The 19,376-nt window shown below is 28.6% G+C and overlaps 2 protein-coding genes and 1 long non-coding RNA gene across 4 annotated transcripts; 1 reads left to right on the plus strand and 2 right to left on the minus strand.

The window, feature by feature from the left end:
* Positions 1 to 192: 192 nt before the first annotated feature.
* On the plus strand, positions 193 to 2,940 carry LOC120358539. The gene is made up of 2 exons (XR_005575471.1): positions 193 to 1,933; positions 2,737 to 2,940. It is a non-coding gene; the product is annotated as an uncharacterized LOC120358539 (long non-coding RNA).
* Positions 2,593 to 14,445, minus strand: LOC105198465 (retinol dehydrogenase 11). 2 transcript variants are annotated; one of them, XM_039453091.1, is made up of 8 exons: positions 12,864 to 14,445; positions 11,028 to 11,066; positions 8,307 to 8,530; positions 7,595 to 7,676; positions 4,697 to 5,001; positions 4,431 to 4,547; positions 3,599 to 3,815; positions 2,593 to 2,831 (listed from the first exon to the last, which is right to left on the minus strand). In XM_039453091.1, exons 3-8 carry the CDS (start codon positions 8,422 to 8,424, stop codon positions 2,678 to 2,680), a joined length of 993 nt encoding a protein of 330 aa, XP_039309025.1. In that variant the 5' UTR covers positions 8,425 to 8,530; positions 11,028 to 11,066; positions 12,864 to 14,445; the 3' UTR covers positions 2,593 to 2,677. The 2 variants fall into 2 exon arrangements, with proteins under 2 accessions (XP_039309025.1, XP_039309024.1); XM_039453090.1 differs by lacking the exon at positions 11,028 to 11,066.
* Positions 14,446 to 15,818: 1,373 nt separating this feature from the next.
* Positions 15,819 to 18,710, minus strand: LOC105198466. The gene is made up of 3 exons (XM_039452829.1): positions 17,640 to 18,710; positions 16,497 to 16,652; positions 15,819 to 16,170 (listed from the first exon to the last, which is right to left on the minus strand). The coding sequence occupies exons 1-3, from the start codon at positions 17,748 to 17,750 to the stop codon at positions 16,117 to 16,119; spliced, it is 321 nt and encodes a 106-aa protein (XP_039308763.1). The 5' UTR covers positions 17,751 to 18,710; the 3' UTR covers positions 15,819 to 16,116.
* Between the last annotated feature and the right edge of the window lie 666 nt (positions 18,711 to 19,376).

Below are 19,376 nucleotides of genomic sequence, written 5' to 3' on the forward strand. Positions count from 1 at the left end.
TGAGTAATGTTCAAGAATTAAGATACTAAAGAAAGTTATTTTTAATGAGGTGAAAAACGTAGTATTGAATTTATTGATTTCGTAGGCGGTGGATTTTTACGTAATAAGCATGAAAAAAGTAATCATCAGCTATACCAAGATATATAGAAAAAAATGACGACCATGTATAAAAGTAAAGTAAGTACGTACAAGTATGGTACTAGCAATAAAAAATTTATTTTCATGTGTGCTAATGTACATATGCGCAAAAGTTCATGTGTGAATACGTACATATGCATCATAATGTCATGTGTGCTAACATATACATTTGTTTCTCAATTTAATATTTGTGCGCAATAGAACTTGTAGGCTATCAAACTGTAGGTAAAGTTTTTGTGTACAAAAAATTTTGTGGATTAAAATTTTGGTGTACAAAAAATTTGTGAATAAACTTACGTTGGTTATCGACGCTATAAGCTATCGATTTGTAAGCTGCTGGGGCCTTCCCATTAATTCTGAAGATGACGTTTTTTGCAATATTACTGAAAAATTGTAGCACTATTTTGCAATGTTTTTGCTATCCTGTGTTGTACGGAAGAAAGAAATGCATATTATAATGAGAAAAAGGCAAAACATTAAAATTTAGAAGAGTTGCAGGAAATCAAAGCTTACACGAGAAATGCGACGACAATAGTAGGTATGTGGTCAACTTTGCCTTATCCAGGGATATGGTTATCAGCTCGACTTGCTTTCCCAGACTTTCCCAGAATATCTATTAATGGACTTTGAGTTCACCGGACAAAAAGACACATAACCAAATTGATCACATGCTAATCAGCAAGAGAAACGCGCCCGGTGGGCGTTAGAACATATAGAGAAGCCGACTGCGACTCCGATCACTTCCTAGTCTGTATAAGGTACAGATGCCGTATAATGAGAGAAAAAACGGTTAACAGCCAAAAAGAGGATTTGATCTAGAAAAGTTCAAAGATCTTGTAATGGCGGTCAATTATCAGCATAAATGAGACATTGCACTCGAATCGTGCAATACTAAAAGGTGCAATAATGGACAACGCAGTGGAGGGTGTAATAGAAGAATTTTGGAAGTTAATGAAGAAGACAATAACAAGCGTACAGAAAGAAATACTAGGACCCAAATCAAAAAGAAAAAGAAATGTTTCGATGAGGAGTGCATGGAGAAGATATAAATGAGGAATGCAGCCCTCAGAAGGTATCTTAAAAGACCAACACGCCAGAAAAATTGAGAATATAACAATGCAAGGAGGAATGCGAAAGGGACTGTTAGGAGCAAGAAAAGAAAGCACCTCAACTCCACAATGCTGCGAATGGAACAAGACAAGGAGAACAATCCAAACAAGCTTACAAAGCAGTGAATTTTTTTAAAAAGAGATATATTTCCAGATCAGCAATATGTAAAAACAAGAATAGAGTAATGATAACAGGAAAAGAGAAGAGAATGCAGGGAGAACGTATATCCAGGCAAACTCTTGAGAGCTTATCAGGTGTAAAGTGACCCGTATCAAAGCCCAGAATGAGATGGGAGAACGGTGTGAGCATGAATGCTAAAGAGATGTTAGGAGTTCTGGAAGAAAGCATCAGAGAATCGGAACGTATGAAGGCGGAAAATTGATAAGGCAAAAACTCGATTTGAGCTGTAGCGCCATTGGAAGATGTTTTTTGCAATATTACTGAAAAATTGTAACAATAGTTTGCAATGCTTTTTCTATTCTGTGCTGTACGGAATAAAGAATACTATAATGAGAAAAAGGCAAACAAAAAAAAAGACACTAAAGCTGTTCAGTCAATCCTAATTTCAAGACAAGTAACGTAAATAATATCTTAAGATGCTAATATGACGCTCAATCATTGACTTAATCCTTTCCTTATACTAGCCTGGATATTTCCGACCGATTCTTCTTGGTACATATTTTTCGTAAGTTTAATGGATTATTAAATTATACACTACATTTTATTTTCTACAATAAAATTTTAACATTTGTTTTAGAAAGCTGAAATATAACTGTATTGAGCAATAGTATTGAATGAAAGATGTGCATTTCAAATTTTTAACTTTTCTCTATAATTAAATTATGATTAAAAAATGAAAGAAATATTCTTTAGTCTTACGTAAATATATAAATGAATTCTTTTGTACATATTTAATATGTACGTGATTTTTTAAAGATGTTTATAAACCCTTTTAAATAAGTAAAAAGAAATTCGTAAAAACAGATTCGAGATACCCAAGATGGTGGAGACAAGGCATCGTTTTGATCATGGTATCGTAAAGTTTAAAGATATTATATAAGAACCAGCTAAGAATACTAGTCTAAGTAATATACCAAAACTCCTTTTTTGTTATTACAATTATATTATAAATATAATTAATATAATTTCGATAAATTAAATATGCAAAACATATAAACAGTACAAAAATCTTATTAATAAAATATTTTTAATGTTAATTAAAAATTTAATTAATATTAATTAATATTAATTACTTAAATTTTAAAAAGTTTATAATTTATTGTCTTTCTTTGTATGTAAACAAAGAAAGAAAACATATTCTATATTATTTTTCTTACTTCTAATATTTAATAATACATATTATTCTTTTAATTTAACAGTACATAATTTTTAATTTAAATTGTGTTAAATATAATTACTATAAATGCAGTTATATTTCAGAAATTTGATGAGAAACAGTTTTCACAAAACTAATAAAGTCTTTTTCAGGTTCCAACTTCAGAAGTTGACAAGTTTGATTCCATAAATCTTCAGCAATTTGGTTATCTTGTGCTCGCCAATGTGGCGTTGCAACGCCGCATTCTCTAAAGATACAAATCAAAATTTACAAAATTTGTATTAAAATATATATATATATATATAAATATTTTCTTGTAAAATATATTAAAATAAAAATAGATATCTATATTAAAATTTTCTGTTTTTGTAGTTATATGATACAAGTACAAATCTAAAGTGTGTAACGGTGAGATTTTTTAAGAACTGTTAATTTTAAGCACATATAAAAGATATGGTGCAACTATAAATTTATAATTAGAGACAACAAATGTAAAGCAACACACATTTATTGTGTTGAAATTATATTATACAAGATAATTTAGAATGGCCCATGTGTTCCTGTAAAGACGTGTTCTTGAATAAATTTGGAGACGATTTTTCCTGTACAAAAATTTTGTCCGACGCTTACTTTTTGAATTATAAGAGAATAAAATTAGCGAATCACGGGCCGTGTAAACATGGTAGACAAAGGCGGCGCAATTCACCATTACCTTACGCGGGTAAGTGCCCACGTCGGACAATGAGTTGCGCCGCCTTTGTCTACCGTGCTTACACGGCCCGTAATTCGCTAACTTTATCTTCTTATAATTCAAAAAGTAAGCGTCGGACAAAATTTTCGTACTGGAAAAATCGTCTCAGAATTTACCTAAGAACACGTTTTTACAGAGACACATGGATCGTTCTGAATAACCCTGTATAAAGCGTTATTCTGGAATATTAAGATTATTCTCCTGTACACTGTACATATAATACTTCCTGATAATAATTTTACATGTATTATACTTTTTCTTACTTATAATAGAGACCAGTTTCGTTAGCCGCTTTCTCGTCTACTGAACAATATATAGTTGTTTGTGCACCTTGTTCAGGATTCTTTAAAACTGGTTGCAAAAACGATCGAAAAACAGTACTTGCCCCTCGAAATATTGTTGAACTAAAATGTCGACCTAATTCTGACGTAATAACACCAGGATGCAAAGAATATACGTTTATTCCATTGATATGTGCCTCTGAAAAAAAATACAATAATTTATAAATTAATCCTGCAATAATAATAATAATAAGATATAAAAAAAATCTCTACATTTTTTCCTATTTCAATAAATATTTCAGAAATTTCCTATTTCATAATGCTTTACATATTATTTTCTAACAGCAATTTGGAGTTTATTTTTTATTGACAAAGGTTGAAATTATCTATTGTAATCTTTAACTGTATATTTTGGTAATAAAGTTTTAAATTTAAAAAATCTACATTGAAGTAAACGCCATAAAAAATTAAATAAAAAATATAATTTTCTATTTTATTTAAATTCTTGAAATTTTTAACTTATGAGAAGAGCTTTCTTCTTTTCAATCTCTTACAAATAAAAAATTGTTGATATATTCAAGTGATATTATTTTGAAAAAAAATTGTTTTTAAAGTGATCAAAGAACTGTAACAAAAAAATTAAAAATATTAAAAAAGTGAGATACCGTATAAATTAACATCTAATTAAGAAACATATTAGCTAAAATTAGCAAAAATTGTCCTTTTTTGTAACTGTTAATGTGTCATCTACAAATATGTAAAATTCAGGTCTTTACTATAATATTTTTCTTTTCTAATAGTTGATCTTATTTACCTTTTAACCGACAAGCAAGTTCCTTGGTGAACAATATGTTGGCTAGTTTACTTTGTGTGTATGCTTTGAAGGGAGTATATGTTTCCATTAAATTTAGATCCTTATGTATAGCTCCATCTGTACACAAAAAAAAAACAAATATTGAAACAGCATATAATATTAAATAAATTTAATAATTTCCAATAATCTTTTCACAAATCCACTAATACTTTTCCATAAGAATAATTAAATTTAAAATTAGCTACAGCGTTAATAAATTTACGTACATTTATGAAGAAACGACGAAACATTGACTATTCTACAATTAGGACCGGAGGATTGTATTTTTGGCAATAGCAGAAGAGTTAAGAAAAAGTGACCGACATAATTTGTTTGAAACTGTAACTCTAATCCATCCTCAGTTTCTTCTTGCGGGCACATCATCACACCAGCGTTGTTTATTAACACGTGTATTGCCGATTCTTTTTTTAACAAGTTTCTGGCACATTCTTTTACGCTGGTTAATCTAGAAAGATCTAAATGATAGACCACGAGCTCACCTAAATTGCCTTGAAATTGTTCTCTGTTTGCTCTGAAAATCATCATATCATATCATTAACTTGCAGCCGTTGCAAAAATTGTGTGCAAAAATTTGATCAAAAATAGAAAATCAATGTTAATCCGTATGTAAAAAACATAGTTGAGAAGTAACGCGTTACTTGTAACGTCGTTACGTTTTCGTTATTTTTTTACGATAACAAGCATTACTTTTTCATATCTGTAACGGTAACGTCGTTACAATTTTACAGTAACGATAATAAATTCAGCTGTTACTTTTATCGTTACTTTAGTTCCTTATTATCTATTCCATAGATCGATAGAGTCTTGATATAAATATTCCGAATGAATATTTCTATCCAAATCAAATAGCATATTAGCAAATAGCAAAAATAAATTTTCAAAATCATAATAATGCGCAATGTACATACAATTAGAAAATGTTCTTAAATATTAAATATATGATTACTCATTAAATTAGTTTAAAGTTGATTTTTGTGTTAATGAATAATGCTTGATTAATCATTACTCATAATCAATTACAATTATTCAAATGTAATTATGAATCGCTATTTTAAGGGGGAACACCACGGTGACGGTTTCAAAAAATCGATTTTTTTTTTGCATTTTTGTGATGTTTGGAGTCTTAAAAATATGTCCCTATAATATTATGGTGAAATTCGTAACGGAACTATAGTAAATATGTCATAGAGTAGAACTTGGTCAGATGCCGCTAGTAGAACCGGCCGCGCGCTACCTGAAAAGATTCGGCAGTCCCCTTGATCTGTCTGTAGGGAGTTTGCAAAAAAAGAGTGCATTAACCACGTACAAAAAAGAATGGGCGCAAGGCTACGTAAATGTAAAAAAGAAAATAAAGGACTAGGAGGTAAAGGAAAACTTACAGCGAAATTAATTGATGATTTAAGTACTTTTTACGGACTAGCTATTCGCAGACATCAAAATTCTGTGGATGAAATGTATAAAGCAATTTGGTCTACTCTGTATCACAAGAGTTCATCTGACGACAATCCGAAACATGATTATTGCCCGGAGGGGCCAAATTCTTGGTGCACTTGGCACCGAGCAAAAGCTGTACGACAAAGCGATTATACACACAAAACACCGCTTCCTGATGTAGTCATTGATGCAATCACTCTCATTTATAAAGATTTGAGTGATAAAAGGTTACTTGAAAAATGCTTGGGAGGTTTTACTCAAAATAATAATGAGAGTTTTAACAACATGATTTGGAGCATCGATCCAAAAATAACATCAAGTGGAGGTATAGTCGTAGAAATCGCTGCAAGCATCGCTGTTTGTATTTTTAATGATGGATACACCGATGTATTAAAAATAATGGAGCTGCTGGGAATTAGAATTGGACGGTCAGCATCACAATTTCGCGACTACAAGGACGATCAACGGCTTTCACTTGCAGACCTCCGAACGCAAGCGGCGACGCGTGAGGAAAGATTGCGAAGAAAGCAAAGCAGAAACGAAGCCGAAGAACTAGCTATTGCTTCAGAAGGCACTTCATATGCACCCGGATTGTACGCACTTTGGTTCGTTACAAAATTTTATCGTTTTATATGAACCAATTAGTTGTAAAACTTTAAACGCGTTTTTCTCGAAACCACGTTTTCGTAACTGGGCGCTCTCATATCTCGGCCAATTTTTATCCGAATAACTTGAAATTTGGACAGAATGTTTACAACAAAATTGTCTTCAGTTGCACGTACAGATTTTTCAATCGGATTATTAGTTTTTGAAAAACAATTAAAGAAGTAACGAATTTTTGTCGAAAAATCGAAAACTTTTTTTTTAAACAGTGCCATTTTGTCAAAAATTATTTTATCAAAAAATCCGTACGTGCAACTAAAACTACATTCATATACTTTAAATCAAAATTTAAAAAATTTATTTCAGAGCTCCCGTTCAGATGCAGCACGAGCGCCCGTGCACCCATGTTTTTTCAGACGAGGTGCACATCAATCACCATAGTTATTATAAATATGAATATTATTTTATGAAATTTTTTTTGTAACATAATATAAGTATGTACTTTTAACATATATAGTTTATAAATTAAACAAACTATTAGATAATGAAAAAAAAATTCACGAAAATAGCCTTTTTTTCGGCCGTCACCCTGGTGTTCCCCCTTAATAAGATTCAATGAATGAATCATATTCTTAAGTGTATATAGGCCTAATTTACACCGAGCACTCAATACGCGTACTAACTCGTAATTTTCTATTAAATTATCTTACTTTCGACGATGCGTGTATATATGATACATATATTTCATTATCTCGATTCATATTGTACCAGCTTAGTATACTATTCTTTAAATTCATTGCCAAAGTTAAGATAATTTAATAGAAAATTACTAGTTAGTATTAAGTGCTTGGTGTAAACTAGGCCACGTTTTCTTTTCACGCAATAAATAGGTTTTTTTTTATTGTTCTATTTTAAAGTTCTATACTCTACACGATTTGAATCATCTTACATAATTGGAAATTTTACATAAATCGTACGGGATTCTTTCAAAATTTTGTATTTACTGTTGTATAAAAACTTAAAATTTCTTTTGTTATAATATAAATATATACAATATCATAACTTACTGTGAAGGAGGATTTCTTTTTATATCTGCAATTGCGTCGTTTGCTTTTTGAATATTTCTACAAGCCAAAATTACTCTTGCTCCTAAATATAAATACTTAATTTATGTATTCAAATATATAAATATTTTTTTTCATACCAAGTTACACTAAAATATTATCAATAATATAATGATGTTATTGTACGTTTATAAATATTTTTTGAAATATCGATTTCAAATAACAAAAAAAATAAATAAATTTAAAGTAAATATTCAACCGATAATGTGACAACACAAATTAAACAAGAACGCCTTTCACGGTCGTAACTAGATCTTAGTGCTTTATATGTATTCGTGATTTTATACACTTTTGCGAACTTAATAAACTTATTAAGCGCACCAATTACTTTTGGTTATAACACAGCTTTAAATTGAATAAAAATTAGCAATATCACGTTTTTATTAATTTTATAATATTTGATGCTGACTAGCATTTAAATTAATCCTTCCCCTCTCCCCTAAAAATCTGTAAAGAATTTATTGCAAAAAGTATTACCTCAGCCAGGGTATAATAAATTTAGTTACTGTCAAACATTAAATGCACATATGTTAAAAATTTATATGTCTGATGCGATAAAGTTAAGTCAACAAAATCAATAAACTCAATCTAACAAATCGTTATTTCAAGAAACTATCAATTTCTATTCAAAATTTTTATATTAACGTAAAGTTACCTCTTCTATAAAGATCTCTAGCAGTCTCTTTGCCAATTCCTGTATTTGCTCCAGTTATTACAACAGTTTTTCCAACGAGTCTTGCTTTGCTGGTACACCGTGCGTTAAATGGCCACATTTTACCGTTTCTTTTACGGTTTCACGATGCTCTTTAAAAAACGAGGAGAACAACTATCTACGACGTAGATTCTACGCCAACTCGTACTTAAATGCCAAGATCTTGCCTGAAAGAGTGTAGGTTTCATTCCTGTGTGCGGTCTTTTTATAATGTAGGGAGGGAGAATAAAGAGAGACAGGTGGGAGAGAAGAAGCGAAGGAGAAGGAGGAGGATGGAAAGAAAAATCATACTACATAGATTATAGATCATACTGTATTACTTTCACAAGATATAGCAAATATTATATTTGAAATATTTATGTTTTATTGTTCATAAATTTACAATCATTTTAAAAGAAACATTGAAATTAAATAAATTTAATTCTTAATTAAAAAAATAATGTAAATTATCTAGTACAAATAAGTTAAAAGTAATAGAAATAATAAATAATAATAAATAAATAATACTTATTTTAAAAATTATGCAATTTCTCGTAAAAAAATCTTGTATAAAATCAAGTAATATATACATTAGAGTGGTCCAAAAAAACCGACTACTTTTTTCTTCATGTACTTTATCGGAAATCAAAAATATATGTTGCAAAAGTAACCTTCCATTTTTTATCAAATTTTTAAAAAATGTTTCAGAGGTTGCTGTAATCGTTTAAACACGAAAATCAATGTAACATGCTATTTTGATTTTTTTTTTTATTAAATTGAGACATATCCTGCTGAGTTGATCATTGAGATTTTATAATATTGCTAGGAATTAAATAAATAAGCTTGAATTTTTTTAGTAAGTCATTTAGTAAGTCATTTCAAAAATAAGTAAGTCATTTATTTAATCTTGCAAAACTTAAATTTTCACGAAAATGGACATTTAAACGCTTAAATGTTCCAGTCAGAAATGTCTAGTTGATACGACGTTGAATCAATGTTAAAAACCAAATGTATTTATGTTTCTCAACGGTACTAAAGAAAGAAATCTTGTATTTTTAAATCAAAAGAGCACAAGCACAAGTTTCAAATAATTATTTCAACGTTGAATCAACTTTGAAACAAAGGTTACTGTTCTGACTGGATAGTCCATCACTAGTATCATGTTTAGTTATTTTTTGAGCTATTTTTAGATGGCACACTTCTATTACTAGAGGAATGCCATTAAATCTAGGTTATCTCGCAGTAAGAAAATAAACAAGATTCAAGACTAAAATCTTGAGTCTTGTTTACTTTCCCACAGCGAGATAACTTAGATTTAAATGGTGTATATGTAATAAACGGAAAAGCACCTATGCAACTGTTGTAATTAGTTTATACATTCAGATCTGACAAGAACTAAGAGCAAAAACCAATTATTTTAATAAATTTTACAACAGTTGCAAAACTATTTTTTCCACTGAACACAACCGATGGTTTTCTCGTATTTTTTAATAAAAATGTAACTAAATCGAAAACTCCTGAACTTTTATTCTCCAATGCTTAACAAAAAAAAATTTTTGTAGAATTTTGGAGAAGAAGGTAGAGGAAAAGAGAGTAATATGGCACTCATTTTAATTTTATTGAATAACTTTGTTTTTAATTAATATTTTCTGATAAAACTTGAACGATTACATTCGTTAGAGTGTTGTTCGACAGATTCTAGACTCAAAGTAATGAAATATTTATTACTTTAGACGTGATTTATAAAAATCTAATGCACTGCATAATTGATGGAAGAAAAAAGTGGTTGTAATATGAGTATCCATAAAAATAATTTTAAAAAATTGATTTAGTTTAAAAAAAAACACAGTACCTCATTACAAAATTATATATTTTTAATTTTCTATTGTTTAGAATTTTCTTGATTTAGAATTTTCCTGCGTTCAGAAACTTTAGAAGTACCATTAAAAATTTCATTAAAAATAACATTTTATCCTTGTTTAACATTAAACAACAAGCATAAAATGATGTCTCTAATGTTTATAAATACCGCTCTTTAGAATGACAATTAATTTATTGAAGAAATATTAGAATCTACGTCGTAAATAGTCGTTGTCGTCGCTTTTTGAAGTGCATCATGCGCACACACACACACACACACACACACACACACACACACACACACACACACACGCACACGCATATGCACAAACAAATGGGGGGAGGGGGGGTGCAAAAGGGTGGGTCTGTCGACGCTGTAGGCTATTGGTTTGTATGCAATTGAGTCCCTCCCATTATTCTTGATGATGAAGTTTTTTGTAATATTACTGAAAAATTGTGCAATGTTTTTGCTATTCTGTTATGGCCTACCCCGTTGCACTCTCCTCCCTGTGTGTGTATGTGTGTGTGTGTGTGTGTGTGTGTGTGTGTGCGTGCGTGCGTGCGTACGTGCGTGCGTGCGTTTGTCTCTTAATTTTATATTTGTACGCAATTTGGCTTGTAGGCTATCGAACTATAGGCAAAAATTTTTGTGTGCTATATGACTTGCGCAATAATGTTATGTGTGCTAACGTACATTTGTTTCTCAATTTAATATTTGTGCACAATAGAGCTTGTTGGCTATCAAACTATAGGTAAAAATTTTTGTGTACACAAATTTTTATGGATTAAAATTATTGTGCACGAAAAATTTGTGGATAAACTTACACTGGTTATCGACGCTGTAGGCTATTGATTTGTAGGCAGCTGGAACCATTCTCATGTTATATAAAACAATGTATAAAATATTTCTCAACTATAGTCTTCCAAAATTCAATATAAACATTATTAATTATAACGTTATTTTTACTAATTCCAAAAACCCAATTATTAATAATAATTATACATCTAAGCTTTATTTTGTTTCATTCTTATATACATATATTCATATTACACTACTCAAAAAAAAATAGGGAACACTTTCCAGACACCAAAAATTAGGCTATATTCAAATGACTGTGACTCGGTGAAAAATCATCGTAGATAAAAAATAAAAAAAGCATTTTGAAGCTTGAAGATCGAGCTTTAACGTTCTACCAGCAGATTTTCAAAATTCTTTTAACTTCCTTGTCTTATGCAGTAAAAAAGTACACCTTGTTTTGTTCGTTAAAATTTCGTATTTTTGACACTTTGCAGATCGACCAACAAATTTTTTTCAAATAATTCAAGTAAAATTTCATAAACTACAACATTTTACCTACAAAATGCTTTTTTAAAAATTTCTCTACGATTTTTTTTGACCGAGTTATGCAACTTTGAAGCTAAACCTGCATTTTTTACAAATGATATCCGTACTCCGTGAAAAATTATCGTAGACAAAAAATCAAAAAACCATTTTAAAGCTCGAAGTTTCAGCTTTAACATGCTATTAATGATTTTCAAAAATTTTCTCAATTTCTTAGTACTATGCTCCAAAAAAGATACACTGTTTTTTCCTTAAAATAACGTATTTTTAACAGCCTGTAGCTCAATAAAAAAATTTTTCTCGACAAATCCAATACAAGTGCCATAAAGTATGACATTTTCTCTACAAAATGCTTTTTTTTAAATTTTTTCTACGATTTTTTTTGACCGAGTTACAAGACTTCGAAGATATACATTTTTTACAGTACATTTTTCCGAAAAATGACGTCAGATCTCAGGAGTGTGACTGCACAATCGGCATTGGCAAAAAATAATTCATTGTGAAGTTATAAAAGAAAAACCATTAAGCAAAAATGAGAAATTGTTAAAAAATCCACTTTTCCTTCAAAAAATCATATCTTCGCAACAAAAAACATTTAAGGACTTTCAAATATGGCGTTTTAAAGCTAAAGAGTCACACTTTCAAAATAAAATTTGGCAAAGTCATTCTTTTTAAAAAGTATAATTATGTAACATGGAGAATATGAGGTATTATTGGGCATCTAAAAATCTACTTTTTTAAAAAAAATCATATCTTTGCAACAAAAAACTTTGAAAAACTTTACAATACGGCGTTTTAAAACTAAAGATTCATACTTAAAAAAAAAATTATATCATTGTCATTTCTATTAAAAAATGTACTTATGTAACAAGGCAAATATGAGGTATTTTTGATTAAATCGTGTCTAAAATTGAAAATTGATGTGTTTCATGATATATTTCGAAAAAAACTCCTTTTTCTATAGCATTTTATAGTATTCCAACTTTAAACAAAGTATATGCGAGTAACATTCGCAAACCGACATGTTCGAACGTATTTTGTCCAGTTTTTTTATATAAAATACTCACAAAAAAAGTTTCACTTACACACTATATGGGTCGCATTGACCCTAACAAAACTTTGCTGCCGTGCCGTTCGAATTCTAGTTGACCAAAAAAGTTGATCAATCATATCAATCGAAAGAGGAGATTTCAAACTTTTTTTACGTCTTGGTCCGAACCTCCTATCTCATTCCGTCTTCACATAGCAAGCGTTCAAAACTTCATATGGGGTCTCTCAGACCCACTTACGTGTTTAAGGGTTAAATTTAAAGTACTTACTTTAAATTCACAATATACAAAATTGCGCCCGTGCCTCTAAAGGTTGTGGACCAGTGTCAAATCACTGCAAAATAATAACGCCTGCGTAATAATAACGCCCGCGATAACACGTGCAAACGTACGGCTTCATTGAGACTGCATTTTTGGCGCATTATTTATATGTTGAATACAAGGAAAAAACGTTAAATTTAGCTTTTTATTATCTTTCTGATTTCGTTCAATACTTTATTCAATATTATCTCTTATGATAAACAGTGTATGCAATTAATAAACATCTTGTTTGTCGGTTAGATGATAATAACATCCGACGCGTTAATAAGAAGTGCAAGCTGCTTACGCAACAGCTCGTAAAATTATTTTTGATCTTCTTGCGTAACAAATCAATAAATCAGTGATCCCGTTTTATCGATTTATTCCTATCATATGTGTACGCTGAATCACATGTATGTACCTGATATATCGATTCATATGTATCAATTGCAAACGAAAATAGGACATGTGATGCTTGAAAGTTATCTCTTGCTAATCAAAATCATTCGACGTTTATGTAACGTTGCATTATACGACGTTTTGTCGCATAAATGTTCGGTAAACAGCCAGAAATGTCCCGATTCAATTATACCTTTTATATATATATAAATATATATATGTATATACGACGTCATACCATTTCCAACATTCTTGCGGTGTTTGCAAAACTTGCATACAACGTTAGCGAAACGTTGTATGCATAGATGTAATTCCAGAAACATTTTTGTAAGGTCACGGGAACCAGAAATGATCCGTTTAATTTACAATTAATTTACGACGTTTTGTAACGTTTTATTTATAACGTCAATTTAGGCATTAGTGACGCGGCCAGTATAAATAATACGATGCGAGCGAAGAACATATAATATTTATTCACCTTAATTGAGATTTAATTGTAATATTATTACACAAATACAATTTTATGATATTTATTACAGTAAATATCAATTTAGGATAAATAAATATTACATGTTATTCTTTGATCGTATTATTACATGCAGTCTACGTCATTAACGTCTTATATTTCTACCTTTGATAAGGTATTATATGCGAAATGTACGAATTTACCTAATAAAAACATTATAAATTCAATTTTGTAACCACACATATGTTACGAATTAAAAATACTTGTAATTTTAATAATTTAGTTGTAAATAAATATATATCAATTTTATTACAGAGGCGAGTACAATATGACACCTTCGCTGAGATGTTTGGTATATATGTATACATAATTATGTGAATAACATACATGTAATGACATATGAAAGGACTTATTAAGAATTAAATAGAATAACATTTCATTAATTGCAAATATTTCTACTTTAGATTTATATTTTTTTCTTCTTATGAATATATTTTATCTTAAGATACGTATCATAATGTATACATTAATTCTGAGTTTATTAGAATTCCATAAACATTTAAGTGCGATTAATTATATCATTTTACGAATTAATATATAACTATAGAAGGTGGTTTATTTTTATTGTATCAAATTTCGATAACAGATTAAACTAATTTTAAATGAATTTCTCATTAATAAAGATTATATGTGAAAGGTAATTATTAAAATACCTAATCTTAAAAATCAAAATCTACAAAATGATTTATTTATTTTTTTTTTTTTTTCAACAAAATCTGAGAGGAAAGATCTTTTTTTTTTCAGATTTATCAAAGAATCTATAAAGAAATTAATCTGCGGACACTCAATGCTTAGACTTAAAAGGTTTTCAAATTGTCACGTTCAATATAAATGAAAAGACATTTCAGTATCGATTGTCAACAGGTGAGCGTATATACGAGTACACGCGCTTTAAAATACTCTCTACCATTCTCTCTCGCAGATTGTTTTTTAACAGCTCGTATGCGTCACATACGAAAAAGGAAATTGAAAAGCAACATACAACGTTTTGACCCCATCGATCCTCTTACTAGTCGTTAATTTGAATTAACATTCTTAGATTAATTAAAGCCTCTTAATTATCACATCGAGCATTTGTTATTTAACTCTGTGTACACTATACGTAAACATTATTATCGACATTGTGGAACGCACGCCGTTTTGTGCCACGCGATATTAACATTAAATTGCACAAAGCGCGATTAAACTAATTGAGTAATTAAATGAATCGTTAACGGTATTTCATGTGCGATTGATTCATCAACGATATTATCGTTTTACGTGGCGCCACATAACACTACACAGAAACACGATAAGCTAGTGTAAAGAGATAAAACGTCTCCTTACAATTTACGATTAATATTATATATTATTTGTTATGCTTTTAAAAAGCGAGGTATTAGTCAGTTGACTATAAGCGAAAAATAACTTTTTCTCTCTATCCATGAAAAATAATTTTTGTTTTTCATAACAATCTATAATCTGTAATATACTTTTTAGCATATTACTTAATCTCATTTGATCCTCTCTTACAGCACTGTACGTTTTGTACACATGTGCGAAAGGAGAGAGCACGCATGGTTACAGCACAGTATCACCGTTTTAGTTTCATTTTTTAATCTTTTTTCAAAATTAATATTATCTGCTGGATCATAATTTGTAATTTGTACTTCTAATTTATATATTTCGTCAGTGATTGACCCATCATAAGTTCTGCATTTATTTGATAGAGCATTGAAAGCTGTTTTCATGAAACCGTAAATCACTAAGAAAATAATTTATTTTAATGAATATATGTATAATAATATAAAGTTCATATTTCTAATAATATTAAGTAATGTATCACAATATTATAATATTGTATATATTAATACTTACTTTACTCTTTTATTAAATTTTTGCCAAATCTCGATTTTGATGGTTAGATTTTTTCATCAATAATAATTGATCATCATAATAATGTTTTTGCAATTCATCAGTAAAATAAATAATTTACAGCAAAAAGTGAACATAGCGATTAGTACAAAAAAATTATCAAAAAATTTATTAGCATTATTCACAATTAGTATTACACCGATAGTAGAAAGAACAAAAAAGATGTTAATAAGTACGAAATTATAAAAAAGATGTAATATATAAAATTAATATCGTATTTTAAATACACTCGAAAACGAGTGTTTATTTTCTATAACGTAATATAAATGTTAATTCTGAAGACTAATTGTCACTATCTACTTTCATTTTTTTTTCCCTTTCTTAAATTGATTTTGTAATATGAGTAGCAAATTCCAGTAGCAATTTTGTTGACATCTTTCACAATTATTTATCCATATGTTGAAGTAAGTTGTAAGTAGAGTACGACATCTTAAGTATCTAAAATACATAATTCTTATTAAAATATAAATTATAAATGTTCATATTATATAATTAATAAGTTTGCAGCTAATTTTGCTAACAATATTATTAGATTTTATCAATAAACTTATATAATGCTGAATTTACTTATATTGTTTTAAATTTGTTTAATAAGCTACAAACTTTAATTTATTAATTAATTCAAAATTTATTTAAATGTTTTAAAGTTTTTTAGTAATATATAAGTATATTATCTATAAAGCTCTATTTAAATGCATAAAAATTAAGTATATCTGATAATAAAATTTGTTGACAAAATTAGTCTAAATAATATCTATACTAACATTCATGAAGGAATTGAGATTCATAGGAATAGTATAGGCACACTTTATTTGAATAGGCACAAGGGCTCGTTTCATTATTATCATTAAAGATTTTTTACTATTTTCGTTTAATGTCATCCACTTTATTTCGAAAATTTTTTCAACCATTTCATAACTCTACTGAAATATATAAAATATATTTATACATTCATCATTGTGTAAGCGATAATGAAAACTTAAGTTACTTGATATACACCTTTGATATCTTAATTATTTGTATGCTTTCACATTTCGAGATAGCGTCAAAAAGTTTCCAGATTAAAGCTATGTAAAATTTTAAATTTACCGTAGGTAAATTAGTCTTACTGGCAATTATCAACTTCAAAGTTAACTTTGATTTATTTCCAAAAATGTAAATAAAAAAATGATAGAGCATAACACTACTAAAAAAATTAAAAAAGAATCGTAGGCAATGCTTGGCAATCGTTAAAAATAATTTCCAGCAAGTATTTTTTATAATGATGGAACACTGGAACTAGTGTATTAATGCTCATTCAAGAATAATTCTTGATTGAAAAAAGTTTAGATATTTTTTGTATTAATTTTGCATGTATTTTATACTAAAATGCATATTTATAGATATATAAATTACCAAACCTTTACTTTTACTTCGTTCCCATACCAACAATATAAAAATAGTTATGTTAACATGCAACACATATATAATATTGTTTCAAGATATTTAGCTTTGGATGTTGTTTTACTTAAATGATAAAGGCTAAAACATATCATCATTGTACTCATTACAAATTGTACAGTTGTAGTCAAACTAAACTTTGCATTTACAATAACAGCAAATCTAAAATTTAACGATTTAGCTTAGAAAAAATTATAAAGTATTTTAATAAAATAAATTTATTAAAAACAACGACATTACGATATATGTTAATAGTTTTAACAATATTATGTTATACAAAATTTTGTAAAATTTATAAAAACACGACTTAACTTGAAAATATGATAATGTTGATAAACGCAATCGCGAAGAACACTTGAATAAGATATAATTTTTTTTAAGCGATACGTCAAAATCTCAATTTGGCAGCAAATGTGGAACAATAATCCGCAGATGAATGTATCACAACCAATACTTAAGAATATTGCGGCAATCATGCCTATCATTTGATGGGTGTACGTTATATAAAAAAGTATTGCCGACGAATAATCAAAGGGCACCCAAGCTTTATACATTAATTTTTTATTTCTGAAGTTCATAAATAAAGAAGACAATATCACAATTGACACTGTTACTATTCCCAGATGTATAAAACGCCAAGTATTAATTCTAAAATAATTAAAAAATATATTTTCTGCTAATTCTAAAAAATAGTTAATTTTTAATAACTCTATATCTATTATATTCTACTTCATAATATTATTTATAATAAAAAATAATTTATTAATTAAGCATATTAAAACTGTTAAAATAATAAAAGAAAGTAAGTAAATTAAATCATTATGCAAAATAATACATGTATGTTCAGTTTCAATAGTTATAATATCATTAAATAAAACATTATTATATCATTTAATTTAACTCTACTTACTGTATGCTTTTATCAAATTTATACAAAATTTTTATTTCAGTCGATTCCGATGGTCTACAGGGTTTATCCATCAGTATATCGACTAGCATAATAATGCTTTTGCGATTTATTAACAAAACAAGTAATTTACAGCAAGCAGAGCACAAAGCGATTAGAGTAAAAAAATTATCGGAAATATCTTCAGCATTACTCAAGGTCAGGATTACATCTACCAATTGCGATATCATAAAGGTGTTTACTAATAAAAATATTGTGCTCGTATACACGTCGTAGGCTAAGCGTTTATGTAACGATGACCAAGAATGCGGTCGCCAGCACCCAAATATCATTAAAAAATTGAAAGTTGGTTTAAGAACTTGCACTTTAAAAGATTATATTCTTTGATGTCATCTATGAAGCACACATACTTACAATATTAATAAATTTTAATTTTAATTATTTCGATTTTATCAATAAGTATTTATTCTGCTTTTATTATTATAAAAGATTAAAAAATATTTTATTTTTTAATATTTACAAACATTATTTATATATAAATATAAATAACGTTTGTAAATATATTATATTTATTAACGAGGTTTCTCATTAATCTAACAATTCAAAGTTAACATTGCATATTTGTGTGAGATATGATTAAAATCATTATTAGTACAAAGAAGAAAATGCACTTACAACAGTCAAAACTGATAAGTATTGCACGCAATCTCTAGGATGACTGACAAACATCGATAGTCTATAGCCTTGCTATGATCTAATCTCTTAGATGTAGATAGAATACTTTTTTATGCTTTGTAGTTGCTAACTCCATTATTCAGCCAACGTATCCCTCGCAATACATCCCTCGTGAAATAATTTTTTCATGACTTAACATGCAAATTCACAGTAATAAATTTTGCAATCTCATAATATAGTTCACATACGACATAATTTTGTCTTTAAATGCAGTAATGCTTTTCAGAAAAGTAAGAGAAATACGAAACAAAATAATAAAATACCTAACAGATAATTATATATAATCGATCTTTATGTAATATAGATCTGGCTATGTTATACTTCTGTGATAAACTCTAGATATTTAAATTTTAAATGAAACTCAGATCATTTTCTAACTTGACGGTGCTGTTACTTCTTTAGTGCGTTAATCTCCCTTTATTTTTATAATTTTTCTTTATTCACATATATTTATTATATCGCTATCATATTATTTATCCTACAAATCTATTTTTGTTGGTAAAAGAAAATGGCCAATATAATATAGTAATATAGTAATATAGTAATAATATAGTAATACAAT

The sequence above is a fragment of the Solenopsis invicta genome, chromosome 8 (genome assembly GCF_016802725.1).
Source record: "Solenopsis invicta isolate M01_SB chromosome 8, UNIL_Sinv_3.0, whole genome shotgun sequence".
Taxonomy (NCBI): Eukaryota; Metazoa; Arthropoda; class Insecta; order Hymenoptera; family Formicidae; genus Solenopsis; species Solenopsis invicta.

Coding starts and splice junctions, on each gene's coding strand:
- LOC105198466 (XM_039452829.1), bottom strand. CDS start 17,750: ATGAACTTCAGAAATAAAAAATTAATGTATAAAGCTTGGGTGCCCTTT. Junction 16,653..17,639: donor AAATGATAGGCATGATTGCC/GCAATATTCTTA, acceptor ATATTTCAGTAG/AGTTATGAAATGGTTGAAAA. Junction 16,171..16,496: donor ATCTCAATTCCTTCATGAAT/GTTAGTATAGAT, acceptor TATGTATTTTAG/ATACTTAAGATGTCGTACTC.
- LOC105198465 (XM_039453090.1), bottom strand. CDS start 8,424: ATGTGGCCATTTAACGCACGGTGTACCAGCAAAGCAAGACTCGTTGGA. Junction 5,002..7,594: donor AAAAGAAATCCTCCTTCACA/GTAAGTTATGAT, acceptor GATGATTTTCAG/AGCAAACAGAGAACAATTTC. Junction 4,548..4,696: donor TTCGTCGTTTCTTCATAAAT/GTACGTAAATTT, acceptor TTTTGTGTACAG/ATGGAGCTATACATAAGGAT.